The sequence below is a fragment of the Momordica charantia genome (assembly GCF_013281855.1).
Source record: "Momordica charantia cultivar OHB3-1 chromosome 4 unlocalized genomic scaffold, Mcharantia_2.0 BLBB01000004.1, whole genome shotgun sequence".
Classification (NCBI taxonomy): Eukaryota; Viridiplantae; Streptophyta; class Magnoliopsida; order Cucurbitales; family Cucurbitaceae; genus Momordica; species Momordica charantia.
The window spans coordinates 28,560,869-28,579,093 of record NW_028275162.1 but is presented as its reverse complement, the minus strand read 5'-3'; the positions used below and the strand labels follow the sequence as shown (position 1 = coordinate 28,579,093).

Here is an 18,225-nt window from a genome sequence, read left to right as displayed (position 1 = left end):
CTAATGCTTCTGGAGTGAAAAAAAAAAGAAGCTTTTTATAGTGCTTTGACCTTTTTTTTCCTCATAATGTTCAGAGTCAAAATCCGCCAAACAATAAAATAAAAAAAAAAAAAAAAGACAGAAACCTTTGTGTCTGGTCGCAGTCTTTGGTTCAAAGCAAAATCACATGCAACGTCTCCCTCAGCAGCTCATCTTTCGGCTTTTGCTTCCCACTTAGCACGTGCTAAACCATAATTTCATTTCCAATTAAAGCTCTATTCTGTATCACTAAATTGACAAGTTTCAAACTCATTGAATCAAATCAGTTCCAAAAATTCTTCAGAAATGTACAAAAAAAACAAAAAATTGAAAAAGGGGTTTCCTCCATCTGTACTCGAAAAAGACACAAATATACAAATTCAACAAACCTCCATGCATATACATGTATGAAAAGCAAAACTTGAAGCCAACTCTTTTTCCCTCTTCTTCTTATTACTTTCTTTAATTTATTTGGTGGGTAATGAATCTGCCTTCAAAGAATTTGATGAGAATGGTTATTCGTACGACTGCGAAAGCCATGGATGTGCCAGGGCTTCCTCTGCAGTTAGTCGTCTTTCGGGATTAATTTCGAGTAAGTTTGTAAGAAAATCAATGAACCCGGCATCGGAAACCAGCAGATGATTCTCCAAGGAGGACTCTTCAGGGATGATGAATTCCATTTGTTCAGTCTCCTAAAATTGAAACTCTCAGTCATCATCAAATATCTTGATGGCACAAAAAGTACGTTAATTATGCTTTAAATTCATTCCTAAGGGAATCTGAAACCAAACCTCATTCATATAATAAAGATCATATTCTTTGGTGAAGTATTTGTGTGTATCCTGTCCTTTTAGCAGCATCTCCATGTCAATGGGACCAAACATTCCGATCATACGGGCAAGGATCATAACAACTGCGTCATTTGGAAATAATACCTGAAAACAAATCAAACATATAAACTCGATCGGTTTTGCTAGAAGCAGAGGTTTACGAGGATATCAGTAAGAAAAGCTTACTTCTCCAGAGCATAGCTCAGCCAAGATACAACCAAGAGACCACAAATCAATCTTTGGATCGTACGGGAGGCCGAGAATCACTTCGGGAGCTCTATAGGATCGAGACTGCACGTATAGGCACAAGTTATCCGACTGAAAGCAGCTGCTTCCGAGGTCAATAACCTTAATCTCACATCTTTTGTAACTCTTAATAAGAATGTTTTCTGGCTTTAGATCACAGTGAATGATCCCCAAATGATGCAAGTACTCCAATGCCTCCAAACATTGGCGTGTAATGATCTGTCGAGAGAAAATCGGAAACATTTTTATTAGTCTTAAACTCGAGAAAGCGTAGCGTCTTAGCCTAAATGACCATATATACCTGCAACCTGCGAAATGTAAAATAAGCGTCTCCACCGGATTCTTGATTGAATTTTTGAAATTCGTATAAGTTTGCTCGAAGTAGTTCGCAAACAATAAAGAGATGTTCCTGTCAGATTTTCATTACAAAAAAGAGTGAGTGGACCTTACCAATACTAAGGTCGAATTTTCAAATTGAGCTCGAGGGCAACTGATAAAACAGACCTGATGATAAAAGTAGTCGTAAAGCCGCAAAATGTGGCACTGATCTGCTGGGTCGTGTTTGTTAACAAGCTTTAGAAGTTTGATTTCATCTAAGCTCTGGTCAAAAAAATCTTTGTCATTTTTAATGATCTTCAGGCAAACGTCTATTCCCGTCTGCAGATCGTGTGCTTGAACGACCTTACTAAAAGCGGCCGATCCGAGGTACTCGGTTACATAGTATCTGCCTGCAAGGACTGTATTTAGCACAATAGGCAAATCCTTGCTCTCTTCAAACCCAGTCCTGTAGATTGCATAATACATGAGAACAACTCATTCAACCTGCAATACACAAGCTTTAAAATATCTATCAAAGCAGAGAGTAGAAAGTGAAGACTTTTTGTAACAATTAATTTCTGTTCACTTGTAATGAAGTTCTATAGATACTTAAAAATGTAAAAGCAATCAAATGCCTAATTGTTTAGTTGGACTTTAGCGAAAAAAAATAGCCAACCTGTTCTTTCTATGTATAATTCTCAGATCAAATACTTCGAATTCATCCTCGTTGATATTACACATCAGAAGCTCGTCGGCAGCAACGCCATCTCTGTCTGCAACTGGTTTGGATTCATGTTCTTCATCCTCTACTTCCCCATGACTTCCGACTTTAGTGCTATTGGTTTCCTTAAGTGTAGAACTTTTCTCGAGGACCTTATTTTCGGAGTCGTTCTGATCTTCAAACCCTTCAAGGAAGTTAGATGTAGAATGTATTTCAGTCGAATAATCTCGACAAGGAGCTAAATCACAGTTAGCGGTGATGTCTTTAATGACTTTCAAGTGGAAAACATTGGAATCGGATTCGTTAAAACTTGGATTCAGATAACTACAATCTGCAGACTTCTGGCTATAGAACTCTCCATTGGTATCACAGCATTTGCAGAAAGGGATTGAACAACTATATGCACCACAACCCTGAGACAACCCCTCAAAGCCTCCTTCTAGTTGCTTATATCTATCGACACGATAAGGATGATCCGTGACCTCGATCAAACTTTCATCGCTCGAGGGAGCTCCACGACAGAGAATCGACTTCTCTGGAGCTGACGAGCTACTAAATTGCTCATCTCTCTCAGTTGTCATTATAAACTTATCCTCACTTGGACAGCCAAAGAAATCCTGACCCTCAAAGGAGGGTGTCATGAAATTCACATCCTCTTTCTCATCGTACCAAAGCAGATCATTTCGCAAATCGAATTCGTGGTAATCCCGGGCCGTGTCGAACTGGGAGGCAATATCTGAAGAAGAATCTGATGGAATACCATACGGATTGATGAATTCTGCAACATTGGAAGAGATTATGAACAACCTAGATGCCAATTGCTATACCCAGTTTGAGTTTGCCAAATATAGGATCATGGATTTGCCTAAACATGAAAGAACATTAAAAAAAAAGTGTTCTCTCTCTCTCTCTCTCATCATCTAACAACAGAAGAAATCAAGAGAATACACTAATTTTACTCAATATGATTAAGACAACTTCAAGATACTATTTTGAATTTTTTAACAAGTGAAGAATCTTAAAATTTTACTCAGGACCTTCAACTCTGACCAATTTTGATTAAGATCATTACCAGAAGAGCAAACGTCGGAGGTAGAAGACCTCAAGCTGACAAATTCGTCGTCGGAGGAAACAGAGTTCGATCTAGAATGATGGTCGCCGTCGCCGTCACCGGTGGCAAGAGAGGCCAATTTCCGGGAAGTGGACGGAATTCTGACCGGAGGTGGAGGAGGGACCATGGGGAAGAAGAATTTCTCAAAATCAAAAGAACCCAATTCGGATTTTTCGACCACATCCCTTCTGAGAGCGGACTCTGCCTCTGAAAATCCATTTTTTCTGAGGAATTCGAGCACTGCTTCCACGTCTGATACGGCCATGGACGACAAAGCTCAAACTTTGAGAGAAATTCGTGGTGGGGTGTGAGAGAGACGACGCACAATGGTAATTCAGAAGATTTGTAAGAGTAAAAGTGGAAATTTTTTTGGGTCGACTTGAAGTTTGCATGCTGGAGAGAACTCTCTCTCTCCACTCTCTCTCTCTCTCTCCCCTCCACTCTCTCTTTCTCTCTCCTCTGTTTTTTTTTTTCCTTTTTTTTCCTTTTCAGTGTTCTGTGAAACTGAAGCGAGCGAAGGGAGCCGCTGTCTTACAGAATACCAACTTTGAAAAGTGATTAGCCTTGGGTTTAAGGGGTTTTATTTGGTGGGTCCCACTTCTCTGTGTTTCGTAAGGTTGTCCACGTGGGTGAATCACTGCCTTACACGTGTAATGATTGTTCTTTATTATTATTGTTTGGCGACAAGATTTAGTAGTCGTTGGGGACCAAATTCATTTTAACTTTTCCATTCCCTTTTTTCTTCCTCTTTTTTTGATTCTTCCTCTTTATTAAAAAATATAAATAAATGGTGTTGAATTGTTTATATTTATTTTTCATAGAACCTTCTTTTTTCAACGTCTTTCTAATCTTTTCCACTTTTCTCGTTTGGGTTAAAATTTTCTCCCCCCATAATTATATTCGAGGTAAAAACGCTTTACTTCAATTTTAATATCAAGTTTTATTTTTCTAAAAGTATCACAAATGCAATAATGTGGAAGCATAGAGACTTTAACCATTACGTTGTATAAAAATTTTAATAATATAAATTTATCGCTCTTTTTTTTAGGAGATGGGAGTTTGAACTTCCGACCTTAAAGAAAAAATAAAATATCTTAATTGTGAGCTATATTCATGTTGGCAACATATTGCCACTCACAAATAGTATTAGATATAATGAAAAAATTGATGGTACTCATATTATAAGTGTGATTTGACTGACATAGTATCGATGTGACCAATAATTTTTGTTCCTACCCATATTAATAATAGCTAGTATGGAAAATAATGAATTGAAATAATCGTAAAAGTACGAAAGCGAAAGGTATAATTTAGGTTAAAATATAACCTCTAGTCTCTAAAATTTTAGAGTTGTATTGAGTAAGTGTTTAAAGTTTTAAAGATTCTGTTTAAAAACTCCATGAACTAAAGTATCCAGTAAATTCTTAAAATTTTAATTTTGTGTCTAATAACTCATTTATATTTTTAAATTTTTTTTAGAGTTTAATAGACCTAAAAGTTGAACCACCTAAAACTTTTAATTTAATAAAATATTATAATTTTTTTAAAAAATATATTAAAATGTAAAGGAATTTAATGCTAACAATAAATATGCAAAGGAATTGCATTACAACACAATCATATAATTAAGGTCTAAAAGCCATATGGATGATTTCAGAACAAGGACATCAACTATTCCACTCCCACTAACAAAGACTTATGTGCTTCTTTTACCAACTGAAAATGAAATTACAACTCATCTACCACTATTCTCTAATACCCTTTTTTCTTCCATTTTCGAAATTATGATTCAATATAAATTTCCTTTTCAAACCTATTTAAATTTCAATTACATCCTAAACATTAGATTATTCTCCTATTTAATACATCATTAGATAAAATTCAACTGAAATAATGTGATAGGACAAACAGCTAGACGGATTAATCACGAAAACATAAACTAAATAGAAACATGTTCGAACTAGGCAGTTGAAACATTTTTTTAGTTAAATTATATAAATTTTTAAAATTATGTTTAACAGGAGTCCCTTGAAAAATATCCAATAGAATTTTAGATTTTGTATTTTGTATTTTGTGTCAAGTTCTTGCATTTTAAAAAGTTTTAATTTATGTCTAATACGACTCTTAACTCCCAAGTTTATATTTAATAAGTCTCTAACTTATTAAAGAAATTTTAAATTTATATACGTACAAAATTGAAAACTTAAAAACTTGCTAAAAAAAGATAGGGATATAATACAAAATTGAAAGTTCAAAAATCTATTAAATATTAAGTATAACTTTTTAGGAAAAAAATTAACTTGCGATTTTTCTATTTTTTAGAAAAAAAATTATATATCGGTGGAATTTTAAAAAAAAATAATAATGACATGAATATGAATATGGTACAGTGAATAAATAATAATGAACTGAAAAATAATAATTGAGAGAGGATCGTAGGGGGATAATTTAGCAGGTGCAACCGACTTTTTGGGGGGTGGGTGTGATGAAGCAATTACACCCACCGCTGAGCCTTTTTTATTTTATTTTATTTTAATTTATTTTTTAAATCACTCACAGTCACAGTCACACAAACAGCTTTTTCTTATTTTTCTCACTTTTTAATTTCTTTTTCCATGTGATTATGTATAGGGGATTAATTATTTGGTTCTTTTTTCCTTTTTCTTTTCTTTTTCTTTTTTCTTTTATTTATTTATTTTTTTTTTGTTAATTTGTCATTGGTTTATTTGAATTCTAAAGTTGATTTTGTGTTGGATGGGATGTTTTATCATAATCTTCTTAACTTATATTATATATTTAATCATACCTTGAAATCTTATATTCGTTGTTTTAGTATTGAGAAATTAGATTTGCTAATTAGAGTTAGTTTGATATATGAATTTATGGTTTATAATTTCATAGATTTGGAAGAAGGAATCATTTCAATTATTCTGTAAAATACAAGTCATCAATGAGAACAACTAAAAAGAAATATAACTCCCATGTTGCATAATTTATTATGTGTTATTATTTTAAAAATTATCTTTTTGTTTTATATATTTTAAGTTTATCTAGAATTTATTTGAAGTATAATTCAAGTGCAGTTCTAATTTTCGATTTTTCTTCATAGGTATAAAGATTTAAATTAGAAAAGAGATCAATTTAAAAGATAAAATTAGTTAGTAAACAAATGCTAAATATTTAATTAATATTAATTATTTCACATGGTTTGACTATTACTTTGGTCATAATTTAATAGTCTTCAGTAATGGTTTTCTAATATTCAAATTAAAGTTTACTCATAAATAATATCTCTTTTCCAAGTTAATTAATATCCAACAAATGGACCTCCAAGACTTGGATTCTTTGTCAATTTTTGGATTCATAAGTTAAGTGTGTGTATATATAAAACAAATGGCAACCATTAAGTTGTAATCTTGAAGGCATCTTTTGAGATTAGATATCCATATTTAATTTATATAATCTTTTGAAAGATTGATTATAAAATTAGGCAGTTGGAGATTTCAAACGCTCTAGAAATTGATTAAACTAAAAAAATTAAAATATTGTGATGATGTGTTTTTTTGAGAGAGATAAATGAGTGGTAGAATATTAATTATTTTACATTATATTTTTTTTGTTACCAAACGTTAACATAGCTCGTATCATTTCTCTTGTTAAGGTGGAAGGTTCTAACTCTCATACTCTCAATTTGTTATATTCAAAAAATAATATCTTTTATAATACAACAATATGTGGAGGTTGAGATTCAAATTTAGGACTTCCAACTAAAAAATAGTATTTGAATATTCAATTTAATGTAAAACAAATGCTTGCAAATAAGATATGAACCGAATGTATTTAAAGTCAATGTCTATGATAATAATGCACGATAATTTATTATTTCACACTATAAATAGTATTGTATTTAATGTAAAAATAATTCATGTTTGACTATGACTTTTGAAAATTTGTAGTTCAAATTATTGGACAATAACTTTAAATATTATTTAACAAAATTAATGTATATCAAGTAATATTATATTTTTTATTATAAGAAAAGTAATATTATATGTAAATAATTTATAAATGTGAGGTGGTTTTGAGGAACAACTTCAAACTTTTGAAAGTTGAAATTAAATTTGACTTGGACATGGATGTATATTCTAAATTTGATACTTATTGCTAGTGTTTATTTTATTTGACTATCGTTATTATGCTCTTGAATTTTTATACTTATTTTATCATAATCTTATATTTTGATTGTCAAATTATCATAAAATTTTATTTTCATCTTCTTGTCGGTACATTTAATATAAATTTTAGAATATCCAAATCTGAAAAGTACAAATATTTTATTGTCTTGACAAATATATGACTTAGGTCAATACGAGTATAACTCAACGGATAAAACACATATATTATCATACCTTGAGATTAAAAGTTGAATCTCAAGGTATGATATGAGTTAAACTTAAAACAATATGAGTTAATTACCGAGTGGATAACATTGTATCTAATCAAATGATGTCTTATTTGAGTAGAGTAGAAAAACAATTTATGTAATCTTAAGTTCAAAATGGATAATATTATCATCCTAATACAATTGTCATTTAAATCACGTTCCAAATATTAAATCTTGTTTGATAAAATTTTCAATTTTCATTTTATGCTTTTAAAAATTAGTTGTGCTTGTTTCTCGATAAATTTTTTTCACCATTTTATAAAACACATCTAAATATTTAGCCAAATTTCAAAAACAAAAGTTTTGAAACTATTCGCATAGACTTTTAAAATATTTTTTTAAAAAATAGATAACAAAACAAATGGATGCGTTGAAGTCGTGTTTAATTGTTTATAAGCTTAATTATTTTCAAAAAGACAAGAAAAAAACAAAAACAAAATAGTCTTCAAACCGGTCATTCATATATAATTGAAATCCTCGCATAAATGAAAACATGAGTGAGAGAGCATCTGTTACAACCAAAAATAGTGAACCTCGATCAATCCGACAATGTGATTCGTGGTCGAACGAGAAGAATTAGGGTAGAAGAGAATGAAGTGATGATGGAGAGAGTCACATGGGGAAGTAGAACCCACAGGCCACAACATTACATTACATATGGAGTTCCACCAACAACAGCAACATGAACACACAATGTTCATTATCAGCTAACTTTAATTTGAGCAGTGATTTGACTCTATACCCCATGTGGGTCTCTTAATCATCCTCTCTTCTACTTCTTCCTTCCTTTTTCAATTTTTACACAACAACCATCATAACTGCTTCACCATTCCTTTTTTTCTCTCTCTCTCTCTCTTTTAATGTTGTATTTGATCTTATGGCTTATGCTTTTATTTATTTATTTATTTATTTTCAAAAAGGGAAAAAACCATGCTTTTTGGGTATACATGGAGAAGGGTTTTGGATACCAAGCCCACTATTGGACTTGAGACTCATCCTTGTCAAGTATGGGCTGGGCTCTTCTTCTACAGCCCAAGTTCTTTCTTACTCATCTTTTAGCCTCTATGACCCAAAATTCTAGCTTTCAATTTGAAATTTATGGAAATTTTAGTGCCACCTTGATGATATATATTTTAATTCGTTCAACTATGCTCAAGTTTGACATAATTTTTTTTCTTTTAAGTTTAGTCCATTGACATTATTGTTTTGGGGTGACAATACATGTTTTATCTATTAAATTATGCTTGAATTAGTTTAGTGTTAAAATTATGATTAATTTTAACTTGCTCTTTTAAATTTTTGTTGCCATTATTAAATTTATCTCGAAGATTTTCTTTATTTATTGTTTATATACTTCAAATTTCATATTTACCCTTGGTAATATTTTAAATATTTTCTTCATCACCAATTCCACCAATGTTCTTAAATCAATAAAATTTTGACAAATATAATCTTAGTTCAACTATACGTACTTGTGTTGCTAACCAAAATATAGTTCTTCAGATATTTGTATCTAACCAAGGACTTCGAATCCCCTTTGAATATCCACCTTACAAGTTACACCAAAAAAAAAAAAAAAAAAAAAATAAAAAAGCTAATTCTCCTGCAAGAAGCGTGTGTAGTTAAAAAGAAAGTTGGTAATAAGATAGACGAGTTGTAAATTTTAACTGTACGACCGTATCACTCAAATTGGCTACTATTTCTGTAACCGTTCTTCGTTCCACACAACATAATCAGCTAAAGAAAAATGACAAATGATCGTTACTGACTGAACATATTTGCTTCCTCTAGTGAATTTGTTCCAATCTAGCAGATGATTCCAGCAAACGGGCGATGCAAATTGCTCCAGCAATTTGAATTTGGCAGAACTTTTTGACGATGGAATGGAAACGGAGATGGAAGATGTCAAATTCTGCTATACGAGGAAGCAAGAAGGTTAGTCCGTTTTTGTTTATTTTTCTTAGGGTTATCTAATTGAAGCTTCTGCTGCGTCTTTGATCCTATACCTGTTAACATCGAATGGAATTTTATATGCGAATTTTACTGGAAAATATCTACCCCTGGAATCAGAGGATTTCTTTTCTGTCGAAGTTATTATTTGATTCGTTCTTTGTCCTTTTGTTCTTGTCTCACTTAACCACTTCGAAAGTTGAAAAGAAAGGTTCGATTTATCTCGCATCCGGGACTAAAATGCCATGTTGGAGTGGCCAAACTTTTGAAAACCGAAGAAGAAATCCCTGTAAACAATGGACTCTGAAGTGAAAGTGAAAATCTGTCTAAATCAGGGAAGTTAATGGAGTAAGAACCAGGTTCCCCACTAAGCACAAACGCACAGATTTACTATTTATAGTAAAATCCAAGGCCAAGACAAAGCAGTCCACTCAGACACCCACCAACCCCACCCCAATATCCCCTCTTGTTTCCCTTTTTATTTTATAATCTTTAATTTCTTTTTTCCTTCCCCATTGAAAATTCAACATCTTTATAATTTCTTCTTTACGTGGAAAAAAAAAAACTTTTTCCACAGTTCAGGGATCGCTTCCTGTGCTTGGACAGAGTCATACGCATCTCCTACTGAGTAATAGGCATCCCCACATACATAATCACATAATTGCAATTCCTGTTCTTTTTTCGGGCGGGGGGGGGGATATTATTGATTATTTGCTTGACTTTTGTAGTGATTGCAGCATTATAAAGCATATGGGTCATGGGTGGGGCAAAAAGCAGACTACCAGCATATTTCTGTACAAATTTAGAAAAGAAGATACTAGTGGGGAGAGGTTCTTCCACTGTGTAGAGATTAGGCTAGGCTTTGGTGCGATTAATCAACTTTGGGCTTAAATTACGTGCTTTGTGGAATATACTTTATTAGTTTACTTTTTGTTATTTCTGTCATACCTTTTTTTTTTTTTTGGGGGACGGCGTTTATGTGGTAGAAATTATTTACAATTACAGTAACTAGAAGACAGATATATCCTATGCAGTTTTGGGTAGGGAAAGGGATGGTGTTTGATTGTGATTCAAAAATAATTTTTTTGTTTTCAGAAACATGGAATAGATTGAATAGAGTAAAATGTGTTTGATTGAGGCATTGGAATAGGGAATTGTGGAAAACTATCTCAGATTATATATTAGAAAGTTTGATGAGTTTGGGAAAATTTTATTTTTATAAATTATTGTGTTCTGGAATCTGGATTATTTTATTAAACGAATTTGATAAAGAAAATAGCTTAAGTCTGAACAATATATTAATTGATGAATGTAAATTTAGATACTAAAAGTTAATCTAGTTGTGAAATATAACTTTGTTTTTTTTCTGTTTTCAATATTTTATAAACTTGCTTTTGGATAATGAACCGAACAGGTTCTAGGTGTTGGTTGCCCCCATAGTACTCTGTAAAGAATACTTACGTTGTCATTTAAGACTTTTCAAAGTGGTGAGGAGTATCAATGCTTTTGCCTCGTACAAGGTCTGACCATAACGCCCGTTAATTCTTTGAACACATTCTTTGTATGGGCTAAGTCTTTTTTTTTTATTTAAATGCAATGATCAAGCTTGTTGATGCCATAATGTCGATGCTATTTTTTCCATGACACACATCATTGTCTTTTTATTTTTGAGTTTTTAAGCTTAAATAATTTTGACAAAGGCGTAGTAGCTATCACCACCTTTGGCATTCATATGACTATGTAATGTGATTATGTGCTGGAAATTACTATAGGGTGTAACTAGCACTTTCTTGCCCTTCTTACCAGAAGCTACCAAACTTATTTTTCTCCTAGAAGTATTGTAATGCCATACATATTTTGTTTTTTGGGGTAGATTGTAGCTTGGTTATTATTGCCTAGTGGGTTCTTCTGTTTAAAAGTTCATGAAATTTTTAGTCGTTGGTGTCATGTCATAAATAGAGCATCCATTTATGGCAAAGATGGATTTCTCAACTCTGTTCCTAACGCATTATGAATTAAAACAATTACTATAAAATCCAAGAAATTCTGCAAGTGTCAAAAAATGAAAAGAGAAATGAAAGAGTGAAGTCATATCCACCACCCTTTATGAGACAAGCATGTTAAATCATGGTGCTGAGATTGCATGATTTCAGATGATACTGGTTTGAATATATTTATGGCCACTTTGACTAAAAACTCATAATTACCTGAAAATTATGCAAAAGCTATTGAATAGTTTTGGATTAGTTAATTCATGGACCAAATTTATCTGGCAAGGAAAAGAACAGTATGTATACCAGTTCAACTTGTTTCATTTGTATTGGTTTATACTTACCACGTAGAATAATATTGTGCTTTATAACATAGTTCTGTACAATTATTCCTAAGAACTTCCGTTTCACAAGGCATATCTCCCGGGTCTCTTAATGTACAGACCTTTGGTCATTTTAAATGTCACACCTAATTCCTTGATCCTGAATGTATCATTTCAATATGAAAGGCATTTCGCTATTTCTTTTTTCTCATTATATCATATTCCTATCTTTTTGGTTGATTTAAGCATTGACACCTTTTCCTTCTGCACAAGCACTGTTTTTTATGAATGTGTTGCCACTCAAAGGCTAAACCAGCCAGCCTTTTTTTCGTTTGATACATTTGGACTTTTACTTTCCCTAAAATTAACCTTAGACAATGGAAAAGCACTAGACATGTATGATTAGCACTAACCGTACTGTTCCTTGAACTATTGCCAATTACATTGAGAGGAACTACTATTCTGTTTTATCGAGTATCATTTATAGAAAATTAAGGATCATGAGAAATGAAAGTTGTGATAAGCACGAATAATGGCCTATCCCATTTGCTAATGGTCCATTTACTACAAGAAATGCACCTTATATTACTTTTTAGGTCTCTGTTTCTTTTTTTAATTGACCAATTAGACGATTAGAAATTGGCAGCCTGATTCAACAACATAACAAATTGGAAATTGCCCACTTGGAATTTTTATGAGAAAGCAGATACGTGTGAGAGTGAGGAATAAAATATATCTGCATTAGTGGACGAAAGTCAAATCCCATCATTCTTTATTGGAAAAAGCTTATTCAGTAATGATGTTAAGTAGTTTTCAACTGCAAAAGTGAGAAGAATGTTGAATATCTTCCTAAAATGTTCTGAAGTTCTAATTTATTTTCCTTGTTAATTTATTTTTTTGAGTGGAAACTTATTGAAAAGGAATTTCTGCAGTGTTTCTGGTCCCTTAAAGAAGCAACTAATCCCTCTTTTAATTGTATGGACTTTATTTTCCTCATTTTATTGTCTAGCTCCTAGAGTTCCTTGCTGAAAATGTCATTTGTTCAAATACCAAAAGGAAAAAAGAGAAAATCTGTTATTTGAGATCGGGGTTTGATTTCCAAGTATTTCTGATGTGCTTTCGCTTAAAATCTGAAGGAATTTTGAGATACATCTTCTGCCATATGTTTTAAAATAACATATGAAACAATGTAACCCTATTTTCTTATGATATATACTTGTTTGTTTCTTATAGAAGAGTTATTTGGAAGAATAGCATAACGAAAATAATGTGTATAAAAAGTACATCGATGCATATAAATGGTAGTGAAGTTGAACATTGATATTAGACAATTCATCCAAATGTATCTTTTTGTGGGATTTTCCCCGATCGTTTCAACTTTTTTCTTTCTTATATTATTTATTGATTTATTTTCACAACCCCACTTGATCTCCTTTAACATGGCATTATTGAATATTGTCATGTATGACAGCTACTGCTGCAGATATGCATAGTCCCCCACTCCCCTCCCCCACCACTTTCAGCCTTAAACTTCAATTTAGCACTTCATTCAGTCCTTTCCACTCCACTACTGTTGTCTATAGATAAGCAAAGAATATGGTTTTCGGGGAAATTCACAGCTTTCTATTTCTTTTATGCTAGATTTACTTGTCAGGTTCTTATGAGGTATAGCCTAAGAGACAAATGAGGAATTAAACTAGTAAAACCTTCAAGTTAAATCTACCTGATCAACCTTTTTATTTCTGTTCCGGTGAAATGGACAGTGAGAAATGACCAAACTTTCTAATGAATAACAAAATGTCAGCAACAAGAATCTGGAGCAGATTGCGTAGGTATCGGTGTTGTGAGACCTCACAAAGCTATATATATTTGTCTCTTTCTCTTTATCTTACTTATATGCTTAAAAGTTAGGGTACTGAAGATCTAGTTTGGATTTCTTCTTTTTTTTCTCCTCCTTGTGGGTGTGGTAGATCTGGTTCAGCTGTTCCAAGTATTAACGGCCTTCAATAGGTGCCAGTTCTTTCATCACTCAAATTATTCACAAAGTTTATTTTAAAAAATTGTTCCCTTGACAATATTTGTGGAATACAATGAAACTTGCTCCCTTGTTGGGTTTAGCAAGCAAAAAAGGTTTGTTATTTCAGTTTGCTGCTTTGCCCAAAAATGAGATAGCAAGATTTGCTTGGGTTTAAAAGTAGGTTTTTTCAATTTTTACATGCTTGAACTTTAGTGAAACCGAGCAAATGTTAGTTGTTTGAGTATTTAAGCTAAATAGAGTGATTGGGTTTAATTTCAATTGCACAGGCAGAACCAAACCAACCTTAATTATTGTCACCTGACAGTTATGCACATAAATACAAGGTAGAAGCAAAGCAGAAAAGGGAAGGGAAGAGAAAAAGGAGGGGAAAAAGAAAAAGAAAACAACGTGTAGCTAAAAGCCAAATGCTTTTTTGCAGAAAATAATGCAAAGTCTTGTGGATCCTCTATTCTTAGAATCTCTCTTTTTCCCATCTCTATCGCAGCCTGATTAGTTCCACACACACTTTCTTCTCTCCAATTGCTTTAGTGGGAGCAGGGAACCTATGAATTTCCATTTGGTTAGCTTCTATACAGAATAAATGAACACTGCTTCAAAAGTGGAGAAATACACTTTATACTCTTTGTTATTGCAAATATAATATCGCTAAGATTTGTTTCCCCTTTATGAGATGATCAGATTCTGTAGATTGAGAGTTTAATGATGAGTTGTTGTTGGCACAGAGAGAATTGTTTCGATTGGGCCTACATCTTTAACAACTCAAACATCAATAGGCAAAAGATGCATGTGGATTGCTTGATTGGCTTTTACTTTGTATTTGAAGTTTGAACTATAATTAATTGTTTCTTTTAGATATATATTGCGTAGATATTGTCAATGGGATAAGAATCCGTCCTCTTATGTTTATTTTTTGGTTAAGGGGAGCTTGATTTATATGTCAGCTGTCTTGTTTTGAAAACTTATGTATTGTGATTTATAAGTTGGTGGCATGGAGAATACCTTTATTCAAAAGAATGTTTGGAAATATTCTTTTGACAGTTAAAACTCATCAAAATTGATAAATTTTTCGCTGCTCAAAGCTGTCCTTGACAGTTGGGAGCTGTTGAAGTTTAACAATTCTTGATGTGTAAAAATTTTCGAGGTTTCACAATCTTTGATGAATGAGAAATGTCAAAACTAGATAATACTTTAATGGTGTTCTTAAACGTCGAAGGTAACTTATCCTCGATCTTTTTTACCTGTCAAATGTTCGACAAGAGTTGTTGACAAGTTGTTCTTGAAAGGTATCGACTGTCATGACACACCAAAGTTCTTGAAGTAATCTTTATCATTTACAGTCTTTTGATATCTAGAATGATATTATTCATATTTTCTTGACTGCTAAAATCTACCCAGTTACTGATCATCATTGATGATTTTTAGCCACCAAGAAAAGCCAAACTTCTAGTGGACGATTTTCTAGTATTTGATTGATTTGGTTTGAAAGAAATTATCATTATTTATTATCATTATTATTTTAAAATTCCTACTAGAAGTTATGTGATAGATGTAAATCAAATATTTTGATTTTACCACTCACTGCACAGTTGAAATGTAGTTCTTCCCAATGCTTCAGGGATACATTTTTACAACTGCAAACATAACTGGTTCTTTTCTCTTTCCCTCCTAAAAGCATATATCTACACTTTGCTTTATAATTTTAATTATGGTTATTTTACAAGTAGGGCGACGAAGGCCCTCCTTTCGAAGTGGTCCGAGTCTAGACCCCTTTATTACATGATTTCTTCTTTATATCATTGTAGATATATGGAGCAATTATATGACCTATAAGTTGCATAATGTTTTATTCCTTTACAACTTATGATATATGAAGTGAGATATGAATTGTTCTGATAAATACTTTATTGTATAATTTAGATAAGGGTAGTTGGCTTTTTTGAGGGGATAAGGTTAGGTGTATATTTTAACCTTTAGAAGAACAGCCCATAGAATATATTAAATGTTGATATAGTAAGACATTGCTCTGATACAAAAAATTCAAAGAATGATGTATTTGGTGAGGAAAAATAAATGTAGAATTTGAGTGGTGGAGTCAACTCCATATATTATATTTGAAAAGATGAAGTTGAGAGAGAGAAATGAGGGCTTGGAAGTTGGAAGTTTGGCTGGAAAAGGTTACATTATATCTAAGAAGAGGTTGTTTGGTACATTGAGAGGGAAAAAGAGGAACTGAAAAGGTTTTGGAAAAGTGATAAAAGCAGAGCAGAGGAAAGCATGTAGGAACAAAAAACACATCAAATCAAACACCTTTTTAAGTTTAACCCATCCCTCCCACCCTCTCACTTTCCGTTCTTGTCCTCGTCCTCGTCCTCGTGTTGCTCTCTAATTCTTCGGGCAGTGGAGGAGGGGAGACGATCCTCTCCTCTAAGCAAAGTGGAGAAGGAAGGAAATGAGCAATTATATTCTTTTAAAAAAAATCAAGATTTTAAAGTTTTAGAGAAACTTTAGACCTTGGGTCCTGTGGCCTACCGGTGCTATGCATTCCTTAATATGACAACGACTCTAAAAGAATGAGGGGGAGGGGTCCATATTCCAAAAGGAGGTTTCAATTCAACCTCTCGCAGTATGAATGGTACGTGTATGGTGGTGGTTCGAGTTCTCAGTCTCACTTGTCTTTCTGTCACTCTCTACCTTTTCGATTGAATTCTCCGCTATCTTTCTTTATCTCAGCTTTTTTGAACTCGGACCCATGGACTCGGTTCGGTTACGAACTCACTGACGAAAGGCATCCATGCGTGTGGGGAAAATAATAATAAGAGTGAAAAGGATGGAAAGGGGAAGAGTAGGAAAATGAAAATGGAGTGTTTTGATGTGGGTTGGGGAGTGGGCATAAACACCATCCTACACTACCGAGTTGCCTACATGTCGTTGCTGAGTCAACTCAAGCAACAATAACCCAAAATAATAATCACACACCAAATAACAAAAATATATATATTATAATGACAGCGTAAGCAGACAATGACTGTGACTCACCAATGTTGTGTCGTGGCCCCCACCCCAAGTTGGTGGATACAATACACGACACCATCTTTCAACTTTCAACTTTCAACTTCTCTCTCTAACACTATGATTGATAATCATCACCACCCTCTCTTCGTTTCTAAGCCTCACCCTCACCCTAAATTTTAACCCAGATTTTAAATATCGATCTATGTTGAAATCGCGAAGTCTTAATTTTACAAAAATATTGATCCGTTAATAAATGACGAACTCCGTTAAACGATGTTGGGATAGGGTTAAGGTAGTAATCTTGATAGAGATTAGGGGATGTCGATGGATATTTCTCAAAAAATTATAAAAATAAAAAAATTCAAAACAAAATTTTAATTTAACAAATTAGCATTTGATCATTTTTAAATAAATTAAAAATTAGTAAGGTTAAAGATTATGTTCACATCAGTGATATTTTGTTGATTTTTTGACGATCTTATGGAATGTTGAATCATCCCTCATGTCGGTGTTGAATTCATGGACATGTGAAAATATTGACATAAATTTAATACGTTTGATTTTAACAACATTAAAAAGAAAAACAATTTTACTTTATCGCCATAGAAAATACCATTTTAGTCGGTGTATTTAGAGATTTGTTTTATGTTAGTTATCAGCTTTTAATGTTTTTATTTCGTACCATAGTCCCTAAGCTTCTATACCTATTTGACATTTTTTTCAATTCAATCTTTAATAAATTTTAAAAAATGGTCTACACCAACAACTTTATATTTAATAAATGAATATGTTTTTCAAATTTTGAGATTTTTTCAAAAGTTAATTAGAACTATATTTGAATATATATAGGGACTCATAAAGCATGGGTCCAAGTTTTTGTGCAAAATTCAAGAATTAAAGGAAGAATATTTAAAGTTACAAATACTAAAATGGAATTTAAAATAAAAAGTTCGTAGATGAAAATAGAATTAAAACAATTTCTTAAATTGACAAAAGAAAAGAAGAAAAGAAAGGAACATGTTTCCTCAAAAAAAAAAAAAAAGAACATGGAAAATAAAAGTGAAAGACAGGGAAAGATCTTGCCCTAAGATATCTAGAATCTATGCTATGCTCAACACCTGTTGTTGTTGTAAAAATGCCTTCTGCGGTCTGTGGCCCACACTTATTGCTGGTCCCCACATATCACCACCAATGTCATCCCTCCTGCCACGTCACTCTCTTTT

General features: G+C 32.6%; 1 protein-coding gene and 1 long non-coding RNA gene across 2 annotated transcripts; one reads left to right on the top strand and one right to left on the bottom strand.

Moving 5' to 3' along the window:
* Positions 1–221: 221 nt before the first annotated feature.
* On the bottom strand, positions 222–3,776 carry LOC111006402 (Protein kinase superfamily protein). Its single transcript, XM_022278335.2, has 7 exons — positions 3,206–3,776; positions 2,089–2,911; positions 1,599–1,878; positions 1,396–1,503; positions 1,035–1,313; positions 810–953; positions 222–710 (listed from the first exon to the last, which is right to left on the bottom strand). Exons 1-7 carry the CDS (start codon positions 3,507–3,509, stop codon positions 534–536), a joined length of 2,115 nt encoding a protein of 704 aa, XP_022134027.1. The 5' UTR covers positions 3,510–3,776; the 3' UTR covers positions 222–533.
* A 5,170-nt stretch (positions 3,777–8,946) lies between these two features.
* LOC111006764 (uncharacterized) lies at positions 8,947–10,815 on the top strand. The gene is made up of 2 exons (XR_015790231.1): positions 8,947–9,623; positions 10,367–10,815. It is a non-coding gene; the product is annotated as an uncharacterized LOC111006764 (long non-coding RNA).
* The last annotated feature ends 7,410 nt before the right edge of the window (positions 10,816–18,225 follow it).

What these genes read in the sequence shown, in the direction of transcription:
- LOC111006402 (XM_022278335.2), bottom strand. Translation starts at nt 3,509, where the DNA reads ATGGCCGTATCAGACGTGGAAGCAGTGCTCGAATTCCTCAGAAAAAAT. An exon ending in CTCCGACGTTTGCTCTTCTG is followed by an intron (nt 2,912 to 3,205) that starts GTAATGATCTTA and finishes CCAATGTTGCAG; the next exon opens with AATTCATCAATCCGTATGGT. An exon ending in ATCTTTATTATATGAATGAG is followed by an intron (nt 711 to 809) that starts GTTTGGTTTCAG and finishes TTTCAATTTTAG; the next exon opens with GAGACTGAACAAATGGAATT.